The sequence below is a fragment of the Doryrhamphus excisus genome, chromosome 7, assembly GCF_030265055.1.
Source record: "Doryrhamphus excisus isolate RoL2022-K1 chromosome 7, RoL_Dexc_1.0, whole genome shotgun sequence".
Classification (NCBI taxonomy): domain Eukaryota; kingdom Metazoa; phylum Chordata; class Actinopteri; order Syngnathiformes; family Syngnathidae; genus Doryrhamphus; species Doryrhamphus excisus.
The window spans coordinates 934,672-951,497 of NC_080472.1; the positions used below are offsets into that span (position 1 = coordinate 934,672).

Genomic DNA, 16,826 nt, shown 5'->3' on the forward strand with positions numbered 1-16,826 from the left:
AGCACTAAGGGGGCGTGTCCGTGCCCCATACGGGTATTTACCTTCCTGAGCCCGAGCAGAGGCGGGAAATGGCGCCTGGTAACAACGGTGTGTCATTACAGCGACGGCCATTGAGCAGATAAGGGAAACGTAGAAGACAGACAACAATCACTGCCTCTTCAGCGATGGCTCCCGGGTCGTGAAAATCTATTTTAAACCCAGCGAGGACCACCAGAGTGAGGTAAGTCGCGACGGTTCGCCTTGTTTTATGTAACGTTAGCTAACCGCTAGGCTAAATGTTTTTTTTTTCCCTCCCCGCCTGTGCACATCTGTTAGCCCCCGAGTAGTTGTTTTCACGGAAGCTAGCTGACTCGATGCTAATTATGCTAAGCTAAGCAACACAGCCACGGCCTTCGAAGGTAACGGTTAATTTCTTATTTTTATTTATTCCGACTACAGCGACGCATGTACGGCGTCTTTCTACAACAACAACGACAACGCCCACCGGTACAACAATTACACTTTATATATATATCCGTGCGTCGCCGAGGAAAAGAAGCAGCAGTAAGCTAGCCGCAGTTAGCTTGCTGTGGGGGAAAGCCGCCAGACACATTCCACAACTGAACTTTCCTGGCTGACGTTAGCCAGCTAATAATATTTACACTTTACTACAATAATTATTTTTAAGTACACTCAATGTAAAAAAAAAAAAAACAGTCTCACTTTATATTCGTAACATGATTGGGGTTTATCGGTAGCGACATTGACGAGTTGATGCTGCACAACAGTTGTGAAACTTGTAAATAATACGACATGGCAGTCTAATCAAATAAATAAACGGCCAGTTTCTGATTAATATTAATGTTATTTCATTTAACTGCCGATGTCGCATTGGGTTGGGAGCAGCAGCAACCGTAGTAGTAGTAGTAGTAGTAATAATACTAGTATTATTTATTAGCTTGATATGTGTTCATGAATCACATTTAGTTCAATAATAACGTTTGTCTCTGCTTGCTAGTCGTGTAGCATGTTTATCTCTCAACATTTTGCTCACTGAAGCTAAATTATCTAATTGCTTCATAATTGCACAAAATTGTTTGCACTGTAATTTTCCAGTTGAGCGTGATTTGAGTACTCGTAACTTTGGCATTAGTGGATTTAAACGCTACTGTAAATACGTGGAATAATACACTAGTGGAAGAGGCCCCGGGAATCGAACGTAGTGTTGGTGTGACCTGCATTTTCTTATTTCCCGCTCGCTTTACTCGCCCGCTGAGACGGCAGCAATTTGCTTGCTCCTCTATGCTCTGGAGGATATCCGATATCAGTTCCATGTATATTGTTGGGGCCTGACTGAATACAGCAGCCATGTTACCCACAGTGGGTTTAAAAAAAAACTCAGTATTTGTGTGTGGATGGGTAAAAAAAGGGGGGAAAAATGCACTTTTGGGGGGGACATTTTGCTCAAAATCCACAACCCATACATGAGACATGAACACACTTGTTGTTCTAAAGCAGGGGTCTCAAACTTAATTTACCTGGGGGCCACTGGAGCGTGGGTCTGGGTGAGACTGGGCCGCATCAGGTTTTCCAAAAAAAAAAAAATATTTTTCTACACAAAAAATAAGATGAAAAAGAAATAAACAAATCAAGAATAAAGAAAATCAACCAATCAGTAATAAATAAATATAATAATAATAAAACGGCAAATAATAAAAACTTAAGAAACCACTTATAGTTGGTGGGTAGACCAATTATTTTTTTCATATTAAAATTAACAAAGCATTATTAGAGCCCTGTAGACATGACAAAACACGACTATAGTCACATTTATACTTTTTTTTATTTACAACATATTGCGCAACTGCAGGGTCTTCAGACACATGCTAACTCGCAAACTAGAGAGCTAGCGACCTAAACGGTAGCCTTCAAGTTATTTCCTTTAAACTTAAATCGCCAAAAACTTACCACTTCCACACTGATAGGGAGGATAACTATTAACAGTTATTTAACCTTTAACATGAACATTAATCAAACGTAATAATTTTTTCTGGGTACATGATACCATACAGCATCCATATTAAACTTGCGCGGGCCGCGCTAACATTAAACGTTCATATCAAGACGGGGGCCTCAAACTAGTGTCCTGCGGGCCACATTTGGCCACATTTACTGTACCCATTGGTCTTCACCCAGCGGCTCCTATGGTTCCTAACTGTGAGATTCTGCATGGGGCCGCGTGTTTGAGACCCCTGTTCTAAAGATTAGCTAAGAATGCACGTAATGGGAACCACTGAGGTGAACCACGGACGAGCTCGAGACCAGGTCCAAGGACTCGGCCCATGCACGGCAGAGGATACACACACACACACACACACACATTAACAGTATTGTAGTACGCACAGAGCCGTCAGCCATTTTTTTTTATATCTAAAAAACTTCTTTCCCATATATTTTTATGATTTTTCTTCCCACGACCAGTCCACGGTGTACACTGCCTCTCGCCCAAAGACAGCTGGGATAGGCTCCAGCACATAATATTTAAGTTTGTCGTCAAAAATGTAATTTTTCTTTTGATATTTCAACTTTATGCTGCAAAAATTATATTATGTTACCTCGTTCGGTTAACTTTTTCTTGTTTGTTTACCTTTTTTTTTTCCCGCCTAATATTTTTACGAGCAGCAGATCTTTTTGGCGGCAAAATATGGGAAAATATTTAGTTTTTTATTTTTTCTGTGTAAAATTTCTCACTATGTTATATACAAACTGTGTATATGTAAATTGTGGACTATCCAGTTTGACACATATTACTTATTGCTTTATTGTCAAAGTAGCTGCTGGTGTTTTTTTAAACGTGTTCTTTTGATGGGTGTACAGTACAGCCTGTGGATATGTCCAGACACATTTTCAGTCTGCTGCTGTTACGCAAGCACGAGAGGCGGGAATGTGCTTACAATTAGTGTCCACAGTGAACAGTTTTTTACTCCAGCAGGGTGAATGAACACTCGGAAGGAACCTCTCTGTACTCGAAGGCAAGAAGTGTGCCCTTTTTGCAGATAGGGCTAAAACCGTAAATATTTGCTTTAAAATAACATTCCAGTCCATATTGTTAAACTATGATGAATGTGTCAGTGGAAGATGTAGTGTTGTGTTTTTTTTGTTTGTTTTTTTAAGCCGCACGTGTGATGCAAGTGAAATGGGATGTTGAATACATCCAGATGTTTGCAACAAGCTCGGCCACTACTGCCAAAATGTACTGTACCGTATATTCCCGCTATTTCACCCGTTACACTCTTTAACACATATATCTGTCACGTGACTGGGGCGGTAAAATCTTTTTTTGTTTTTTTTCAAACAGCCTTACATGTGACTGCTAAAACGATGAGGCTGAGAATGCGTAAGGCGTCTCAGCAACCCATCCCCAGTCTGGCACCCCGCCCATCCCGGACCAAGAGACGGCATTCGGACGTAGAAGAGGACGCTCCGACCAGCGGCAGGGGCCTGTTCTCAACCATCAAAAAGTTCATCAGAGGAAGTGCAGTCAAGGTAAAAACGCCTTCGTGAGAAGTCAGAAAGCCTAAATCGGGGGTCTCAACTAGACACTAGTTTGAGGCCCCCGCCTTGATATGAAGGTTTAATGTTAGTGCGGCCCGCGCAACTTTATCATGTACCCAGAAAAAATTATTACGTTTGATTAATGTTCATGTTAAAGGTTAAATAACTGTTAATAGCTATCCTCCCTATCCGTGTGGAAGTGGTAAGTTTTTGGCTATTTAAGTTTAAAGGAAATAACTTGGAAGGCTACCGTTTAGGTCGCTAGCTCTCGAGTTTGCGAGTTAGCATGTGTCTCAAGACCCTGCAGTTGCGCAATATTTTAAATAAAAAAAGTATAAATGTGACTATAGTCGTGTTTTGTCATGTCTACAGGGCTCTAATAATGCTTTGTTAATTTTAATCTGAAAAAAATAATTTGTCTACCCACCAACTATATGTGGTTTCTTAAGTTTTTATTATTTGCCGTTTTATTACTATTATATTTATTGATTGATTTTCTTTATTCTTGATTTATTTATTTTTCATATTATTTTGTGTAGAAAAATAAAAATTAAGATATTTGAGAACAGTGGAATGTTTTATCAGAGCTTTTATTGTAGAAAATCGGGACCAAAGCACTGAAAAAGTTTGTATATTTTTCTGTTTTTTTTTTTTGGAAAACCTGATGCGGCCCAGCCTTGCCCAGACCCTAGCTCCAGTGGCCCCCACGTAAATTGAGTTTGAGACCCCTGGCCCTAAATTGACCCTTTTTCTTTCAATGTATATTTTCCTTTAGCGGTGTGATGTAATGGTTTCTTGGTCGAGAGTGTCATCTGAGAACTTTTGTTCTAATTTTAGGTTGCTCGCTCAGAGCTGCTGCATAGGAACAGGAGGTGGTATAGTAACGTGTAGGAAAGCAAACATCTCCTCGTGTTCCCTTGCACCATGACAGCGTGCGTTCGTTTATAGTGGTCTCTACTTGTATCTATATAAGGTGGAACCTTGGTTAGCGTCATTAGTTACACCTACCAGAAGGTGAAACGGTCGTTAACCAAATAATACACAACATTTTAAGATCCGGGGAGTTGGATGGTCACCCGATTGTTAGTAGAGCATCAAAACGAGAAATGTTGGTCCAATATCTGCGGAGAAGGCGTAAGAAAGGACCCAAGAAACATGGCAAATGCCAGGTGGCAACCGATGTGGTTGGTCTCCCGGCCGGGAGGAACCGACAAGGAACATGAACATATGTTAAGGAAAACAATATATGTAGCTTAGTGCTAAAATACGTTTTGTGGCTCCAAGCGTAGTAATAAATAAATTATTACTTGCAACCCACCGTGAGAAAGCACAAATACGTTCCTCGTTTGTAGCGGTGAATTGGTTCCACGCCTTATCACGATATATAAAATTCCTCAATATAGCTTCCAATATTAATAAGCGGAATATTTTTGTTGTAGGAGCATTGAAAACTTGTTTTGACTTTTTATTATTAGAGCCCTATAGACATGAAATAATATTGTTTACAATGCATTGTGCAACTCTTATACTGCAACATAACAAGCTAGCGAGCTAACCAGTCGGCTTCGAATGTGTTTCTTCTACATGAAACAAGCCGAAACTTTACCACTTCCACACAGAATATGAGGATGACTTTTTTTTTTGCTGACTTTATGCAGTGTTAAGGTAACGTAATTATAAGCAAATGTGTATTTACTGCAGCCTCGTTTGTATTTAAATATGTTTTAACTTAGTAGTATTATTATTACAATGATGGTGATAATAATAGATCATAGTTTACCACAAAACAGCCATCACTTATTAACTTCTGGAATAACTGTGATCTAAGAAGGGAGCAACAATCGAATCGCTGTATTGCAAGGGGCAACAATGCCCGAATTGATTGAGTTTAACTGACTTGTCGCCCCGTTAAGGTGCAGCAGGACAACCCGGCCAAGAAGGCGCGTCTCCACTGCGATGTGGACAACAACTTAATCACCTCAACTCCGGACACCAACACTCCTCGCAAGGCCGTCAGTAGGGTTGGCAGGAAGGGCTCCGTCAATGGATGTGAGTAGCACAAATAGCGCTTTGATTTATTTACTGTCCTCGCTAACGCTGTCTGAATCGTATCGGCCGCTCCGCAGTGGCAACCAATCACGACAGGAGCAAGGAGAAGCCCAATGGCAGCCTGGAGGAAACAACGGCCGCCGAGGTGCCCGCCAGCCCACCTCGGACAACTCTACTTGGGACCATCTTCTCTCCCGTTTTCAACTTCTTCTCACCAGCTAAGAACGGTAGCGAAAGATATCTGAATTGCGTTTTAATTGAATTCACGCATGAATCCAACGTAAACAATTGAGTTCAAGATGATTTTAAGATATTTTTAATATTTAAGATATTTCATTTATGAGCATGTGCATGTGGCACTCGGAGGAAAAAGTTTGGGCACCCCCTCAACTGCATAAAGATACTGACTTGTGACCAATGACCGAGTTATGTATATCCCCACCCTCCCCTTTCACACAGCCTCTTCCGGCTCGGACTCCCCAGACCAAGCACTGGAGGCCGAGGAAATAGTCAAACAGCTGGAAATGGAGCAAACTGTCGAAACGGCCACCAGCGCCATCACTTCCACACAGGAGCTATGCACCGCCACAAGCTTCTACTCCAGCGTGTCCCAGCTGCCGCCGTTGCGGCTTCCTCACATGCCCGACGTTTGCTCCACACCAGAGGAGGATGACATTGACGCTAATGCTGATCTACCGCCCCTCACTGGTATGTAACTATATCGATGCAATCAGAAAATGGCACCTTGAAATGAAATAATATGACTTTTTTTTTTTATGGTCTCAGCTCCGGGCTCAAGTCCAGAAATGGCGTACATGAACTCCCCTCCCACTGCCGTACCACCAGAAGCGTCCTACGAGGAAGAATGGGAAGTCTTTGACCCGTAAGTCAGAGGCTGTACAATGCAAGGAATCTACACGTCTCCTACGACTCAACTTAAGCTAGCTAGCTTGTACAGCTGCACTCGCTGACGTTGAGCTACAGTAAACCTCGGATATATCGGAAATTCGCTCACAACGGACAGATAAAAAAAGAACCGATTTTTCTGTAATGCATTTCCAATAAAAATTCATTGCATATATCGGATTTTTTATAACGGATTTCGCCTATTTCGGACAAAATCTCCAGTCCCGTTCCAATGCATTTCCATTAAATTTCCCTCGCATATATCGGATGGCCGCATCGTGGCGCTCCGATTCGCCGAATTGTGACAGGCCGCTATACGACGTCGTTTGCAGCGTTGCCTGCGCGTCCAGGTACATTGGAAACATAGTCAAGGAAGTGCCTTTTTATAACGGATAAAATCCGATTTACGCATATACCGGATATAAATCCGACATATGTAAACGGACATTTTCCGGTATACGCATATAACGGATTTCGCTTATATCGGACAAAACCAGTGGGAACAATTGAATCCGATATATCCGAGGTTTACTGTACTACTACTGAAGCTGTTGGTTAGATGAATATTGGAGCGTTGCAGGAAATATGACTGCGCTCAATCGGTCACGAGAGTCTTGTGGCTGCAGTGTGCCTCCACAATCCCGGTGTATATGCACCACTGTGGAGGCCTGCAACCAGCATCTGCCTGATGCACTTGTTTGTTATTTCACCCTGCCAAATATGTCAACCAGGGATGTCAAAAGTGTGTTTTTGTGGACCACAGTGGAACACATTGTGTTTCGAAGCTCAAGTCATTTTGAAATCTGATACCAAAATGGTGTAAGAAAAGTGTCTCCAAACCAGACATTGTCCAAATTTCACTACCAATTTTAAAAACCCTTCCAGTATGATTGCCATTCTAAAGGAACTCTCCATACAAATAACCACACAATGTCATTTTCAATGCTTTCCAGGTATTTCTTCATCAAGCACGTCCCGCCGTTAACTGAAGAGCAGCTCACTCGGAAACCAGCCTTACCATTAAAGACTCGTAGCACACCTGAATTCTCTTTGGTCCTCGATCTGGTCAGTCTCAAAGAGTGCGAGAAATGATTCATTCTGCAGTTTATGTAGTTCATGAAAAAAAAAAACGTTTCCCAATTTATTTTCCAGGATGAAACGTTGGTCCACTGCAGTTTAAACGAGCTGGAGGATGCAGCACTTACCTTTCCTGTGCTCTTTCAGGATGTCATTTACCAGGTAAGTGATATATATATATATATATATATTATGGCCACTAGAGGGCGATAAAGCATTTACAAAGATTTGCATTTGTCCTCACTCAAATGAGCATTAATCCTGTAAAACACAAAAATACTTGATTTGAATATTAAAGATTAATTTAATTAAAATAGCAACTTTAGCAAATAGCAACTTATTTGGAAAATAAAACATTCAATGAACATTATAGTTGGTCATGTGCAGTTATAAGTATTGTTTGCCCAAAAAGTGTCATTCATTCATTCATTTTCTACCACTTTTTCCTCACGAGGGTCTTTGGGCAAGAGGCGGGGTACACCCTGGACTGGTTGCCAGCCAATCACAGGGCACATATAGACAAACAACCATTCACACTCACACATTCATACCTATGGACAATTTGGAGTCGCTAATTAACCTAGCATGTTTTTGGAATGTGGGAGGAAACCGGAGTACCCGGGAGAAAACCCACACATGCAAACTCCACACAGAGATGGCCGAGGGTGGAATTGAACCCTGGTCTCCTAGCTGTGAGGTCTGCGCGCTAACCACTAGACCGCCGTGCTGCCCCCACATTAGTCCAGAGTTTAAAAAGTCCAAATTATTCATAAAGCATACAAAAAATACAGTATTCATAATCAGACATGAACAAAAACTGCAATAATTTGGCTTTTAACCCTGTAAAACTGTAAAAAAAAAAATGGTACGAATAAGAAAAGAACACACAAAAACTACAAATAATTCACCTCCTATGATGCAGAAATACTTGTGATATAAAAATATTAAATAAAAATAAATAAATAATATAATATAATATAAATAAAAATAAATATTAAAATATATTTTTTTAGACTTATTTCCGTTTTTATAGAAATGTTGGAACATTGGGCCTGCGTCGGCGCAGTATTTTTTGTAGTAGTCTTTGCAAAGCACTAAATGAATGAATAATAAGCTTGTATTGTGCTCTTTTGTTATGTCCAGGTATATGTGCGCTTGAGACCGTTTTTCCGAGAGTTCTTGGAACGCATGTCTCAAATCTACGAGGTAAATATATCTTAGGCGTTACCCATATTTTATTCAATTCCTAACTATGTAGGATTTAATACAAATGTGTGTGTTTTTTTTCCTAGATTATCCTTTTTACAGCCTCTAAAAAGGTGTATGCAGACAAACTCCTCAACATCCTGGACCCGAAGAAGCAGCTAGTGAGGTGTGGCGTCTCTGTTATGTTAGCAATAGTCGCGCAATGTGCGACAGCGGGTGTCTGAATTATTTATTTTTCCTGTCCCCTTTTTCTGTCATTCCTCACCGCAGACACAGGTTGTTTCGGGAGCATTGTGTCTGCGTCCAGGGAAACTACATCAAGGATCTTAACATTCTAGGCAGAGATCTGTCAAAGACCATCATCATTGACAATTCACCGCAAGCCTTTGCATACCAGGTGACCACGGAGATAGTATTGTGTATTTTGTACTGCTTAACTGATTCTGTACTCTGGCTGCTGTGCAATGCAAATTTCCCCACTGAGGGACGAATAAAGGCATATCTTCAATTTAAAAAAAATAAATATATATATATATATATATTTTTTTTTAAATATTTTAAATACATTTAAAATATATATATTTTTTTTAAAAATATTTTAAATACATAAAAAAAAAATATATATATATATATTTTTTTTTTTTTCTTGAAGATATGCCTTTATTCGTCCCTCAGTGGGGAAATTTGCATTGCACAGCAGCCAGAGTACAGAATCAGTTAAGCAGTACAAAATACACAATATAGGAAAAATAAACAATATAAACAACCCAAGTATTAACAAAATCAACAGTTTTTTTCCCAGAGTTATATACAATACAGTATGTAAACAATATGAAACGAGATGAGATATGTATATGACCAGTCTATACACTGAGATCTTGCTAGTGAGTTAATACAGTAAACCTCGGATATATCGGAAATTCGCTCACAACGGACAGATAAAAAAAGAACCGATTTTTCTGTAATGCATTTCCAATAAAAATTCATTGCATATATCGGATTTTTTATAACGGATTTCGCCTATTTCGGACAAAATCGAATCGTGACAGGCCGCTATACAACGTCGTTTGCAGCGTTGCCTGCGCGTCCAGGTACATTGGAAACATAGTCAAGGAAGTGCCTTTTTATAACGGATAAAATCCGATTTACGCATATACCGGATATAAATCCGATATATGCGTAAAATGGACATTTTCCCGTATACGCATATAACAAATTTCGCTTATATCGGACAAAACCAGTGGGAACAATTGAATCCGAGGTTTACTTTATGAGGCATTATGGTGTATATAATACTTCACATAGAACTTAGTATATTGCATTTAGAGCCCTTAATATTGCACACGGAGGTTGATCAGATATCATTTATCATGTGGTTAATTGATTTAATGATTATTGTGACAGACGTATAAGAAGCCTACTGCACATTGTACAATTTAAAATATAAATAAAAACATTAAAGTAATGATAAAAAGCTGAAAATGCTGATACTAATGAGTAGGGCTACCTTCAACTAACAGATTTTTATAGTCCAGTCTGTGGCGTACTCTGCCGTTTATTACTGAAAATGTCTTGTTTTCATCATTTTTAAACCACATTTTAATATTTGGTTTTTAACCCTTGCAGCTGTCCAACGGTATTCCCATTGAGAGCTGGTTCATGGACAAGAATGACAGTGAGCTGCTGAAGTTGGTGCCCTTCTTGGAGAAGCTGGTTGAAATGGTACCACGCCCTGCTTCTTTATCACCATGCCGTATAGCCGTGATTCTCAACTGGTGGATGACAAAACAATCGTGTCATGACAACCGATGTCCTTGAATGCACCTCGCTCGCGTCCGAGCTATTATGCTTGTTATGTGTTGTGGGCCACCTGAGCAGTGGACCAACTCATCGCGACAGCTCAGTTGTATTGAATGATTGGGGAAATTCCGCCCACAGTGGAGACTCGCAGGTACACTTCATGCCCACTTTCGTCCATCCCAAGCAGAGGGGTGGTCTACAGAAGAATTGAACCTTCTATTATTCATTTCATTCATTCATTTTCTACCGCTTATCCTCGCGGGTCTTCCAGCGAGAGGCGGGGTACACAGCCAATCACAGGGCGCATATAGACAAACAACCATTCACACTCACATTCATACCTATGGATAAGTTGGGAGTCGTTAATTAACCTAGCATGTTTTTGGAATGTGGGAGGAAACCGGAGTACCCACGCATGCACGGGGAGAACATGCAAACTCCACATAGAGATGGCCGAGAGTGGGCTTGAACTCGGGTCTCCTAGCTGTGAGGTCTGCGTGCTAACCACTTGAACACCGTGCAGCCCCCCTCCTATTATTCTTTCATTCATTTTCTACCGCTTTTTCCTCACAAGGGTCGCGGGGGGGTGATGGAGCCTATCCCAGCTGTCTTCGGGCGAGAGGCGGGGTACACCCTGGACTGGTGGCCAGCCAATTACAGGGCACATATAGACAAACAACCATTCACACTCACATTCATACCTACGGACAATGTGGGAGTCGCTAATTAACCTAGCATGTTTTTTTTGGCATGTGGGATGAAACCGTAGTACCCACGCATGCACGGGGAGAACATGCAAACTCCACACAGAGATGGCCGAGAGTGGGATTGAACTCAGGTCTCCTAGCTGTGAGGTCTGTGTGCTAACCACTTGAACACCGTGCAGCCCCCCTCCTATTATTCATTCATTCGTTCATTCATTTTCTACCGCTTTTTCCTCACGAGGGTCGCGGGGGGGGGGTGCTGGACCCTATCCCAGCTGTCTTCGGTCGAGCCAGCCAATCACAGGGCACATATAGACAAACAACCATTCACACTCACGTTCATACCTATGGACAATTTGGGAGTCGCTAATTAACCTAGCATGTTTTTGGAATGTGGGAGGAAACCCACGCATGCACGGGGAGAATATGCAAACTCCACACAGAGATGGCCGAGAGTGGGATTGAACTCAGGTCTCCTAGCTGTGAGGTCTGCGTGCTAACCACTTGAACACCGTGCAGCCCCTATTATTATTATTATTATTATTATTATTATGGTGGGTCCCACAAACCAGTTGAGAATCACTGCCGTAGAGCATATAAAACATGTCTGGTTCTATTCCACGCGACTAAACTACTGCTCGCTTTACAGAACGAAGATGTGCGTCCGCATGTTCGGGAGAGGTTCCGTCTTCACGACCTGTTGCCTCCGGATTGAACCCGAGTCTCTCAAACAGGGACAGCAAGGAAGGACTGAAAACCAAGTGTGTAAAAAAAAAAAAAAAAAAAAAAGCCTTTGCCATTGCTTCAATTTTGTTTTTATTTTTTTAACACTATCCATTCAAAAGAAGAAGAAAAAAAAAAAACATTTTCTGTGTGAATTTTTCTAAGAAGCCCAGATTTTTTTTTTTTTTGGACTCTCCAGTTGTGGAGCAGGACTCTGGTCTCCGCACTAAAAGCAAGGCTTAGTGGATGTAAAATGAGGAACCCGAGGTGCTTGAACCCAACTTAACCTCTGGTGCTGAAGCCCGTCGGCACTCCGGTCTCCACAGGAAGGGACTGGCTTGTAAATGGATATGTGCATCTCGCTGTTCACTCCTGTTGTTGTTTTGCAAAACTGTAGCCTTTAACGTCATATCCATTCCACGCTAGCTGAATCAACTTTTTTTTTTTTAATTTTTTTTATGATTTTTAAAATGTTATCTTTGTATGTGGTGTTTTAGAAGGGGGGGGGGGACTAACCGTAAGCCGGTCAAATCAATGCGAGCTCGGTCATGACTTGTTTTAAGAATCTTCATAATGAGGGCATTCATGTTTTTTGAAGTGCTTTTGTGTCGACGTTAACAGTATTTGATTTGTCTGGAATCCAGTATTGTCTTTCACGCCTAATCAAGTTTTTTTTTTTTTTTTTTGGGGGTGGGGGGGCTTAATCAGAGACGCTTTATTTCTTGAGTTGTCATTCGATGGCTGCACGATAATGTAGCATGAACCGGTGTCTTATGATATCTGGTTTAAAGCCTCAGCAAGCCGCATCTTTGTTTTTGTTGTTTTGTTTTTTTTTTTTTTCAAAATGTAAAAAGGTTCTTTGAGCACTATTATTCCGCCGATCCTTTTCATCACTGACATGCATTATATTTAGCATTTAGCAAGGAAAACAAATATCACAATGGCTTATCGGAGGAAGAACTCAAAATTATGATATACAAGAACGAGAAAATCTGGCGTAAAATGTGAGTCATAAGTTGAAGAAGTCGAAATTTCGTAATACAGTAAACCTCGGATATATCGGATTCAATTGTTCCCACTGGTTTTGTCCGATATAAGCGAAATCCGTTATATGCGTATAACCGGAAAATGTCCGTTTGACGCATATATCGGATTTATATTATATATGCGTAAATCGGATTTTATCCGTTATAAAAAGGCACTTCCTTGACTATGTTTCCAATGTACCTGGACGCGCAGGCAAACGCTGCAAATGACGTCGTATAGCGGCCTGTCACGATTCGGCGAATCGGAGCGCCACGATGCGGCCATCCGATATATGCGAGGGAAATTTAATGGAAATGCATTGGAACGGGACTGGAGATTTTGTCCGAAATAGGCGAAATCCGTTATTAAAAAAATCCGATATATGCAATGAATTTTTATTGGAAATGCATTACAGAAAAATCGGTTCTTTTTTATCTTTCCGTTGTGAGCGAATTTCCGATATATCCGAGGTTTACTGTATTATTCCGCCGATCCTTTTTATCACTGACATGCACTGTATTTAGCATTAGCAAGAAAAACAAATATCACAATTGGCTTATCGGAGGAAGAACTCAAAATTATGATATAAAAGAGTCATAATTGGAGATAAAAAAAAGTTTAAATTACGAGAAAATTTTGCGTGAAATGTGAGTCATAAGTTGAAGAAGTCGAAAATTTTGTAATAATTGTACTTTTTTTTTGTATCAAAGTTCTATTTGGTTCGATGGAGAGAGAGACAATCAGATCCCCCGCCCCCTATTGCGGCACGTTTGTGTACTTCCGGAGATTTGATTTTTACCAGGAAATCATCAGATACCGCACCTTTTTTTTGTCCCGCCATTTCCATCACGTTAGTATCACTCGATTCACCTCGTATCGTACAACCCGCAGCAGGGCACAGTGGTCAATCCCGCGTACCGTTGCGTGCTCGTCCAGACGATGAATGTAAATCGTTTAAAAGTGAAAAAATCTCGGGTGTATTTCCTCATTCTTTATGTTTTTTTATTATCCTCAACAACCTGAACAAGTAGGCATTGGAGGATTTAAAATGGAGGAAAAAAAAAGACGTGCATGGAGACCCCCCCCCCCCAGCCCCCAGCCCCCAATGGTGGTGCCCTCAGCATCTGAGTGGTGAGTTAATGTGCATTACCCGTTTATTGTACACTCATTGTGGTTCAATGCAATCAGACTCATGTTAAAAAAAAATTCAAAAAAAAAACATTTTGTATATTACATTTTTAAAAAGGCATGTCATATGAAATTTTACATCATACCCCCCCCCCCCTTTTTTTCCCCCCTCCTCGGAAAATAATTGTTTAGTTTTAGCACAATGTCAACAAACTTGTTCACTTCTTTAGCATGTAGTAGTTTTAACGTGGGGAGCTTTTTTTTGCTACAGAAAAGAGTAACTGTCCATTTTTTTTTTCTTCTCCACAGTATCTGTTAAGCCATTTTACTTGCAAGAAATATTTGTGCTCAAGATGTATTTAAAAAAAAAAAATGTTTTAAGACATCTTTGTAAACCGCCAAGCTATATACTATTGTAAAGTGTATATAAAGTTACATTGAATTTCTGAAACAAAAAGTTTTAAAAGTTAATAACCTCTTCTGGACCCCTTTTTTTTGTTGTTTTTATTTCACGGATTTATATATGTCACTTCATTGACCCCCTTTTGGAAGGCTCTGTTCTGAATTCTGTTTGACTTTACTGTGAAATAACGGTTAAATACCGTGGAAATGCAATATCCACAGTGCAATATTACAGGCTTTTTAATTAAATCCTGAAATAATAAGTGTCCCAACGACACCCACAACGTCAAAGGCACCTTGCAGTCGCACCCACCCACCAGTCAGAGAAGGGGGGAAGAAGTTGCATCATTACGAAAGGAGGAAAATACAGTAGGATGACGAGGATACAAAAACGCTACAGTGCTGCGGAACTGCTCGGAGTTGAAATCCATGTGAGTTACTTAATTTTTTTGTGTCCAACCTTGTAGGTTAATAATTCAAATTCTAATGAAGGTTTGAGGGTTTTAAGTGTATAAAATAATTTGTGTGGAATTCGTTAACTGCAATAAGCAAGAGATTACGGTCAAGCTGTTTTTTTTTTGTAGGGGTCATGATCTGATTTCCGGGCTGGAGCATAACATTTTTTTAACTCTAATATTCTTGCCATCAAGAGAAAATGAATGAATTAATGATTAACATTCATTTTCTACTGCTTATCCTCGCGGGGGTGCTGGAGCCTATCCCAGCTGTCCCACATCATCTCCAAAAAAAGCAGACAGAGCCACCAAACCTGATGCCCTAAACGTCCTAGCTGCGCCTAGAAATGCTGTCCATAAAAGTATTGAACAGAATCGGAACGGCATGATTTAATTTTGGATTAATTTTGGATTAATTCATGATTAATCAACCAATACTTTTGGTGCTCGAGTCATTTTTGGATTAAAAATCTTTAAAATTTTGTTTTGTTTAAAAAATTGTTTTGTTCATTTGGTTTCGTGATTAATCGAAACAAAAAGATATCGATTAATGGAAAATAATCATTAGTTTCATTCATTTTCTACCGCTTTTCGTCGCGGGGGTGCTGGAGCCTATCCCAGCTGTCTTCGGCCAGCAGGACCACATCATCTCCAAAAAAAGAAAAAACGTCCTAGCTGCGCCTAGAAATGCTGTCCATAAAAGTATTGAACAGAATCGGAACAGCATGATTAATTTTTTGGATTAATTCGTGATTAATCAATCAGGGAATGAATCAAACAATACTTTTGATACTAGAGTCGTTGCTTTTGGATTAAAAATCTTAAAAATTTCAGCCTTACAGCCACAAACTTTTTGTGTTTTGTTCATTTAGTCCCGTGATTAATCGAAACAAAAAGATACAGATTAATGGCAAATAATCGTTAGTTTCATTCATTTTTCTACCGCTTTCCCTCACTAGGGTCACAGGGGTGCTGGAGCCTATCCCAGCTGTCTGTCTTCGGGCGAGAGGCGGGGTACACCCTGGACTGGTGGCCAGCCAATCACAGGGCACATATAGACAAACAACCATTCACACTCACATTCATACCTATGGACAATTTGGAGTCGCTAATTAACCTAGCATGTTTTTTTTGGAATGTGGGAGGAAACCGGAGTACCTGTGAGGCCGGAGTGCGAACCACTCCACCACCGCGCAGCCATATTTTCATCATTATAGTATAAATACTTGTTTACAACCTTGTATCAGAGCCCTCTACCCATGAAATAACACCCCTATAGTCATTGTTACTCTACCAATAGACAATTTGGAGTCGCTAATTAACCTAGCATGTTTTTGGAATGTGGGAGGCCCGCGCAAGTTTGGAATGTGGGAGGAAACCCACACAAAACAGGGTGGGATCGAACTTGGGTCTCCTAACCACTCGGCCGCCGTACATCCCATAAAACACCAACAATGCAAAATTAACTGTTTCATCCATATGGATATTTGGATCCATCCCCCCCCCCATGGCAGCACCCCCCTGAGGAGGTCAGGTCCTTCAGGTCTACGTCATTGTCAGTCCTCCTTGCAGCCAGTCTGCTCTAATGTCTTTTGGCAGGACTCGGGTTTCAGACGGTCGGACTTCATTAAGATGACTCGTCAATAATTCACAAGCGGTATTACCAAATTCCGTCTGCTTTCCGCAGCCCTGGTTTCTCACCCCCGACCAGTTGACTCTGTGAGTTAATTACACAGCTCTTGGAGCAGGGTGTGGAGTTACCAGCTCGGGCCACAGATCAGCGGGGGAAGAGGCCACAAGTCATGGAAGACCTCAG

At 40.7% G+C, this 16,826-nt stretch overlaps 1 protein-coding gene across 1 annotated transcript; it reads left to right on the plus strand.

Annotated features, from left to right (window-relative positions):
- Nucleotides 1–10: 10 nt before the first annotated feature.
- ctdspl2b (CTD (carboxy-terminal domain, RNA polymerase II, polypeptide A) small phosphatase like 2b) lies at nucleotides 11–12,844 on the plus strand. Its single transcript, XM_058078756.1, has 13 exons — nucleotides 11–220; nucleotides 3,338–3,525; nucleotides 5,448–5,583; nucleotides 5,661–5,810; nucleotides 6,043–6,291; nucleotides 6,370–6,466; nucleotides 7,443–7,554; nucleotides 7,642–7,728; nucleotides 8,710–8,772; nucleotides 8,859–8,938; nucleotides 9,043–9,169; nucleotides 10,399–10,494; nucleotides 11,926–12,844. The coding sequence occupies exons 2-13, from the start codon at nucleotides 3,361–3,363 to the stop codon at nucleotides 11,989–11,991; spliced, it is 1,428 nt and encodes a 475-aa protein (XP_057934739.1). The 5' UTR covers nucleotides 11–220; nucleotides 3,338–3,360; the 3' UTR covers nucleotides 11,992–12,844.
- The last annotated feature ends 3,982 nt before the right edge of the window (nucleotides 12,845–16,826 follow it).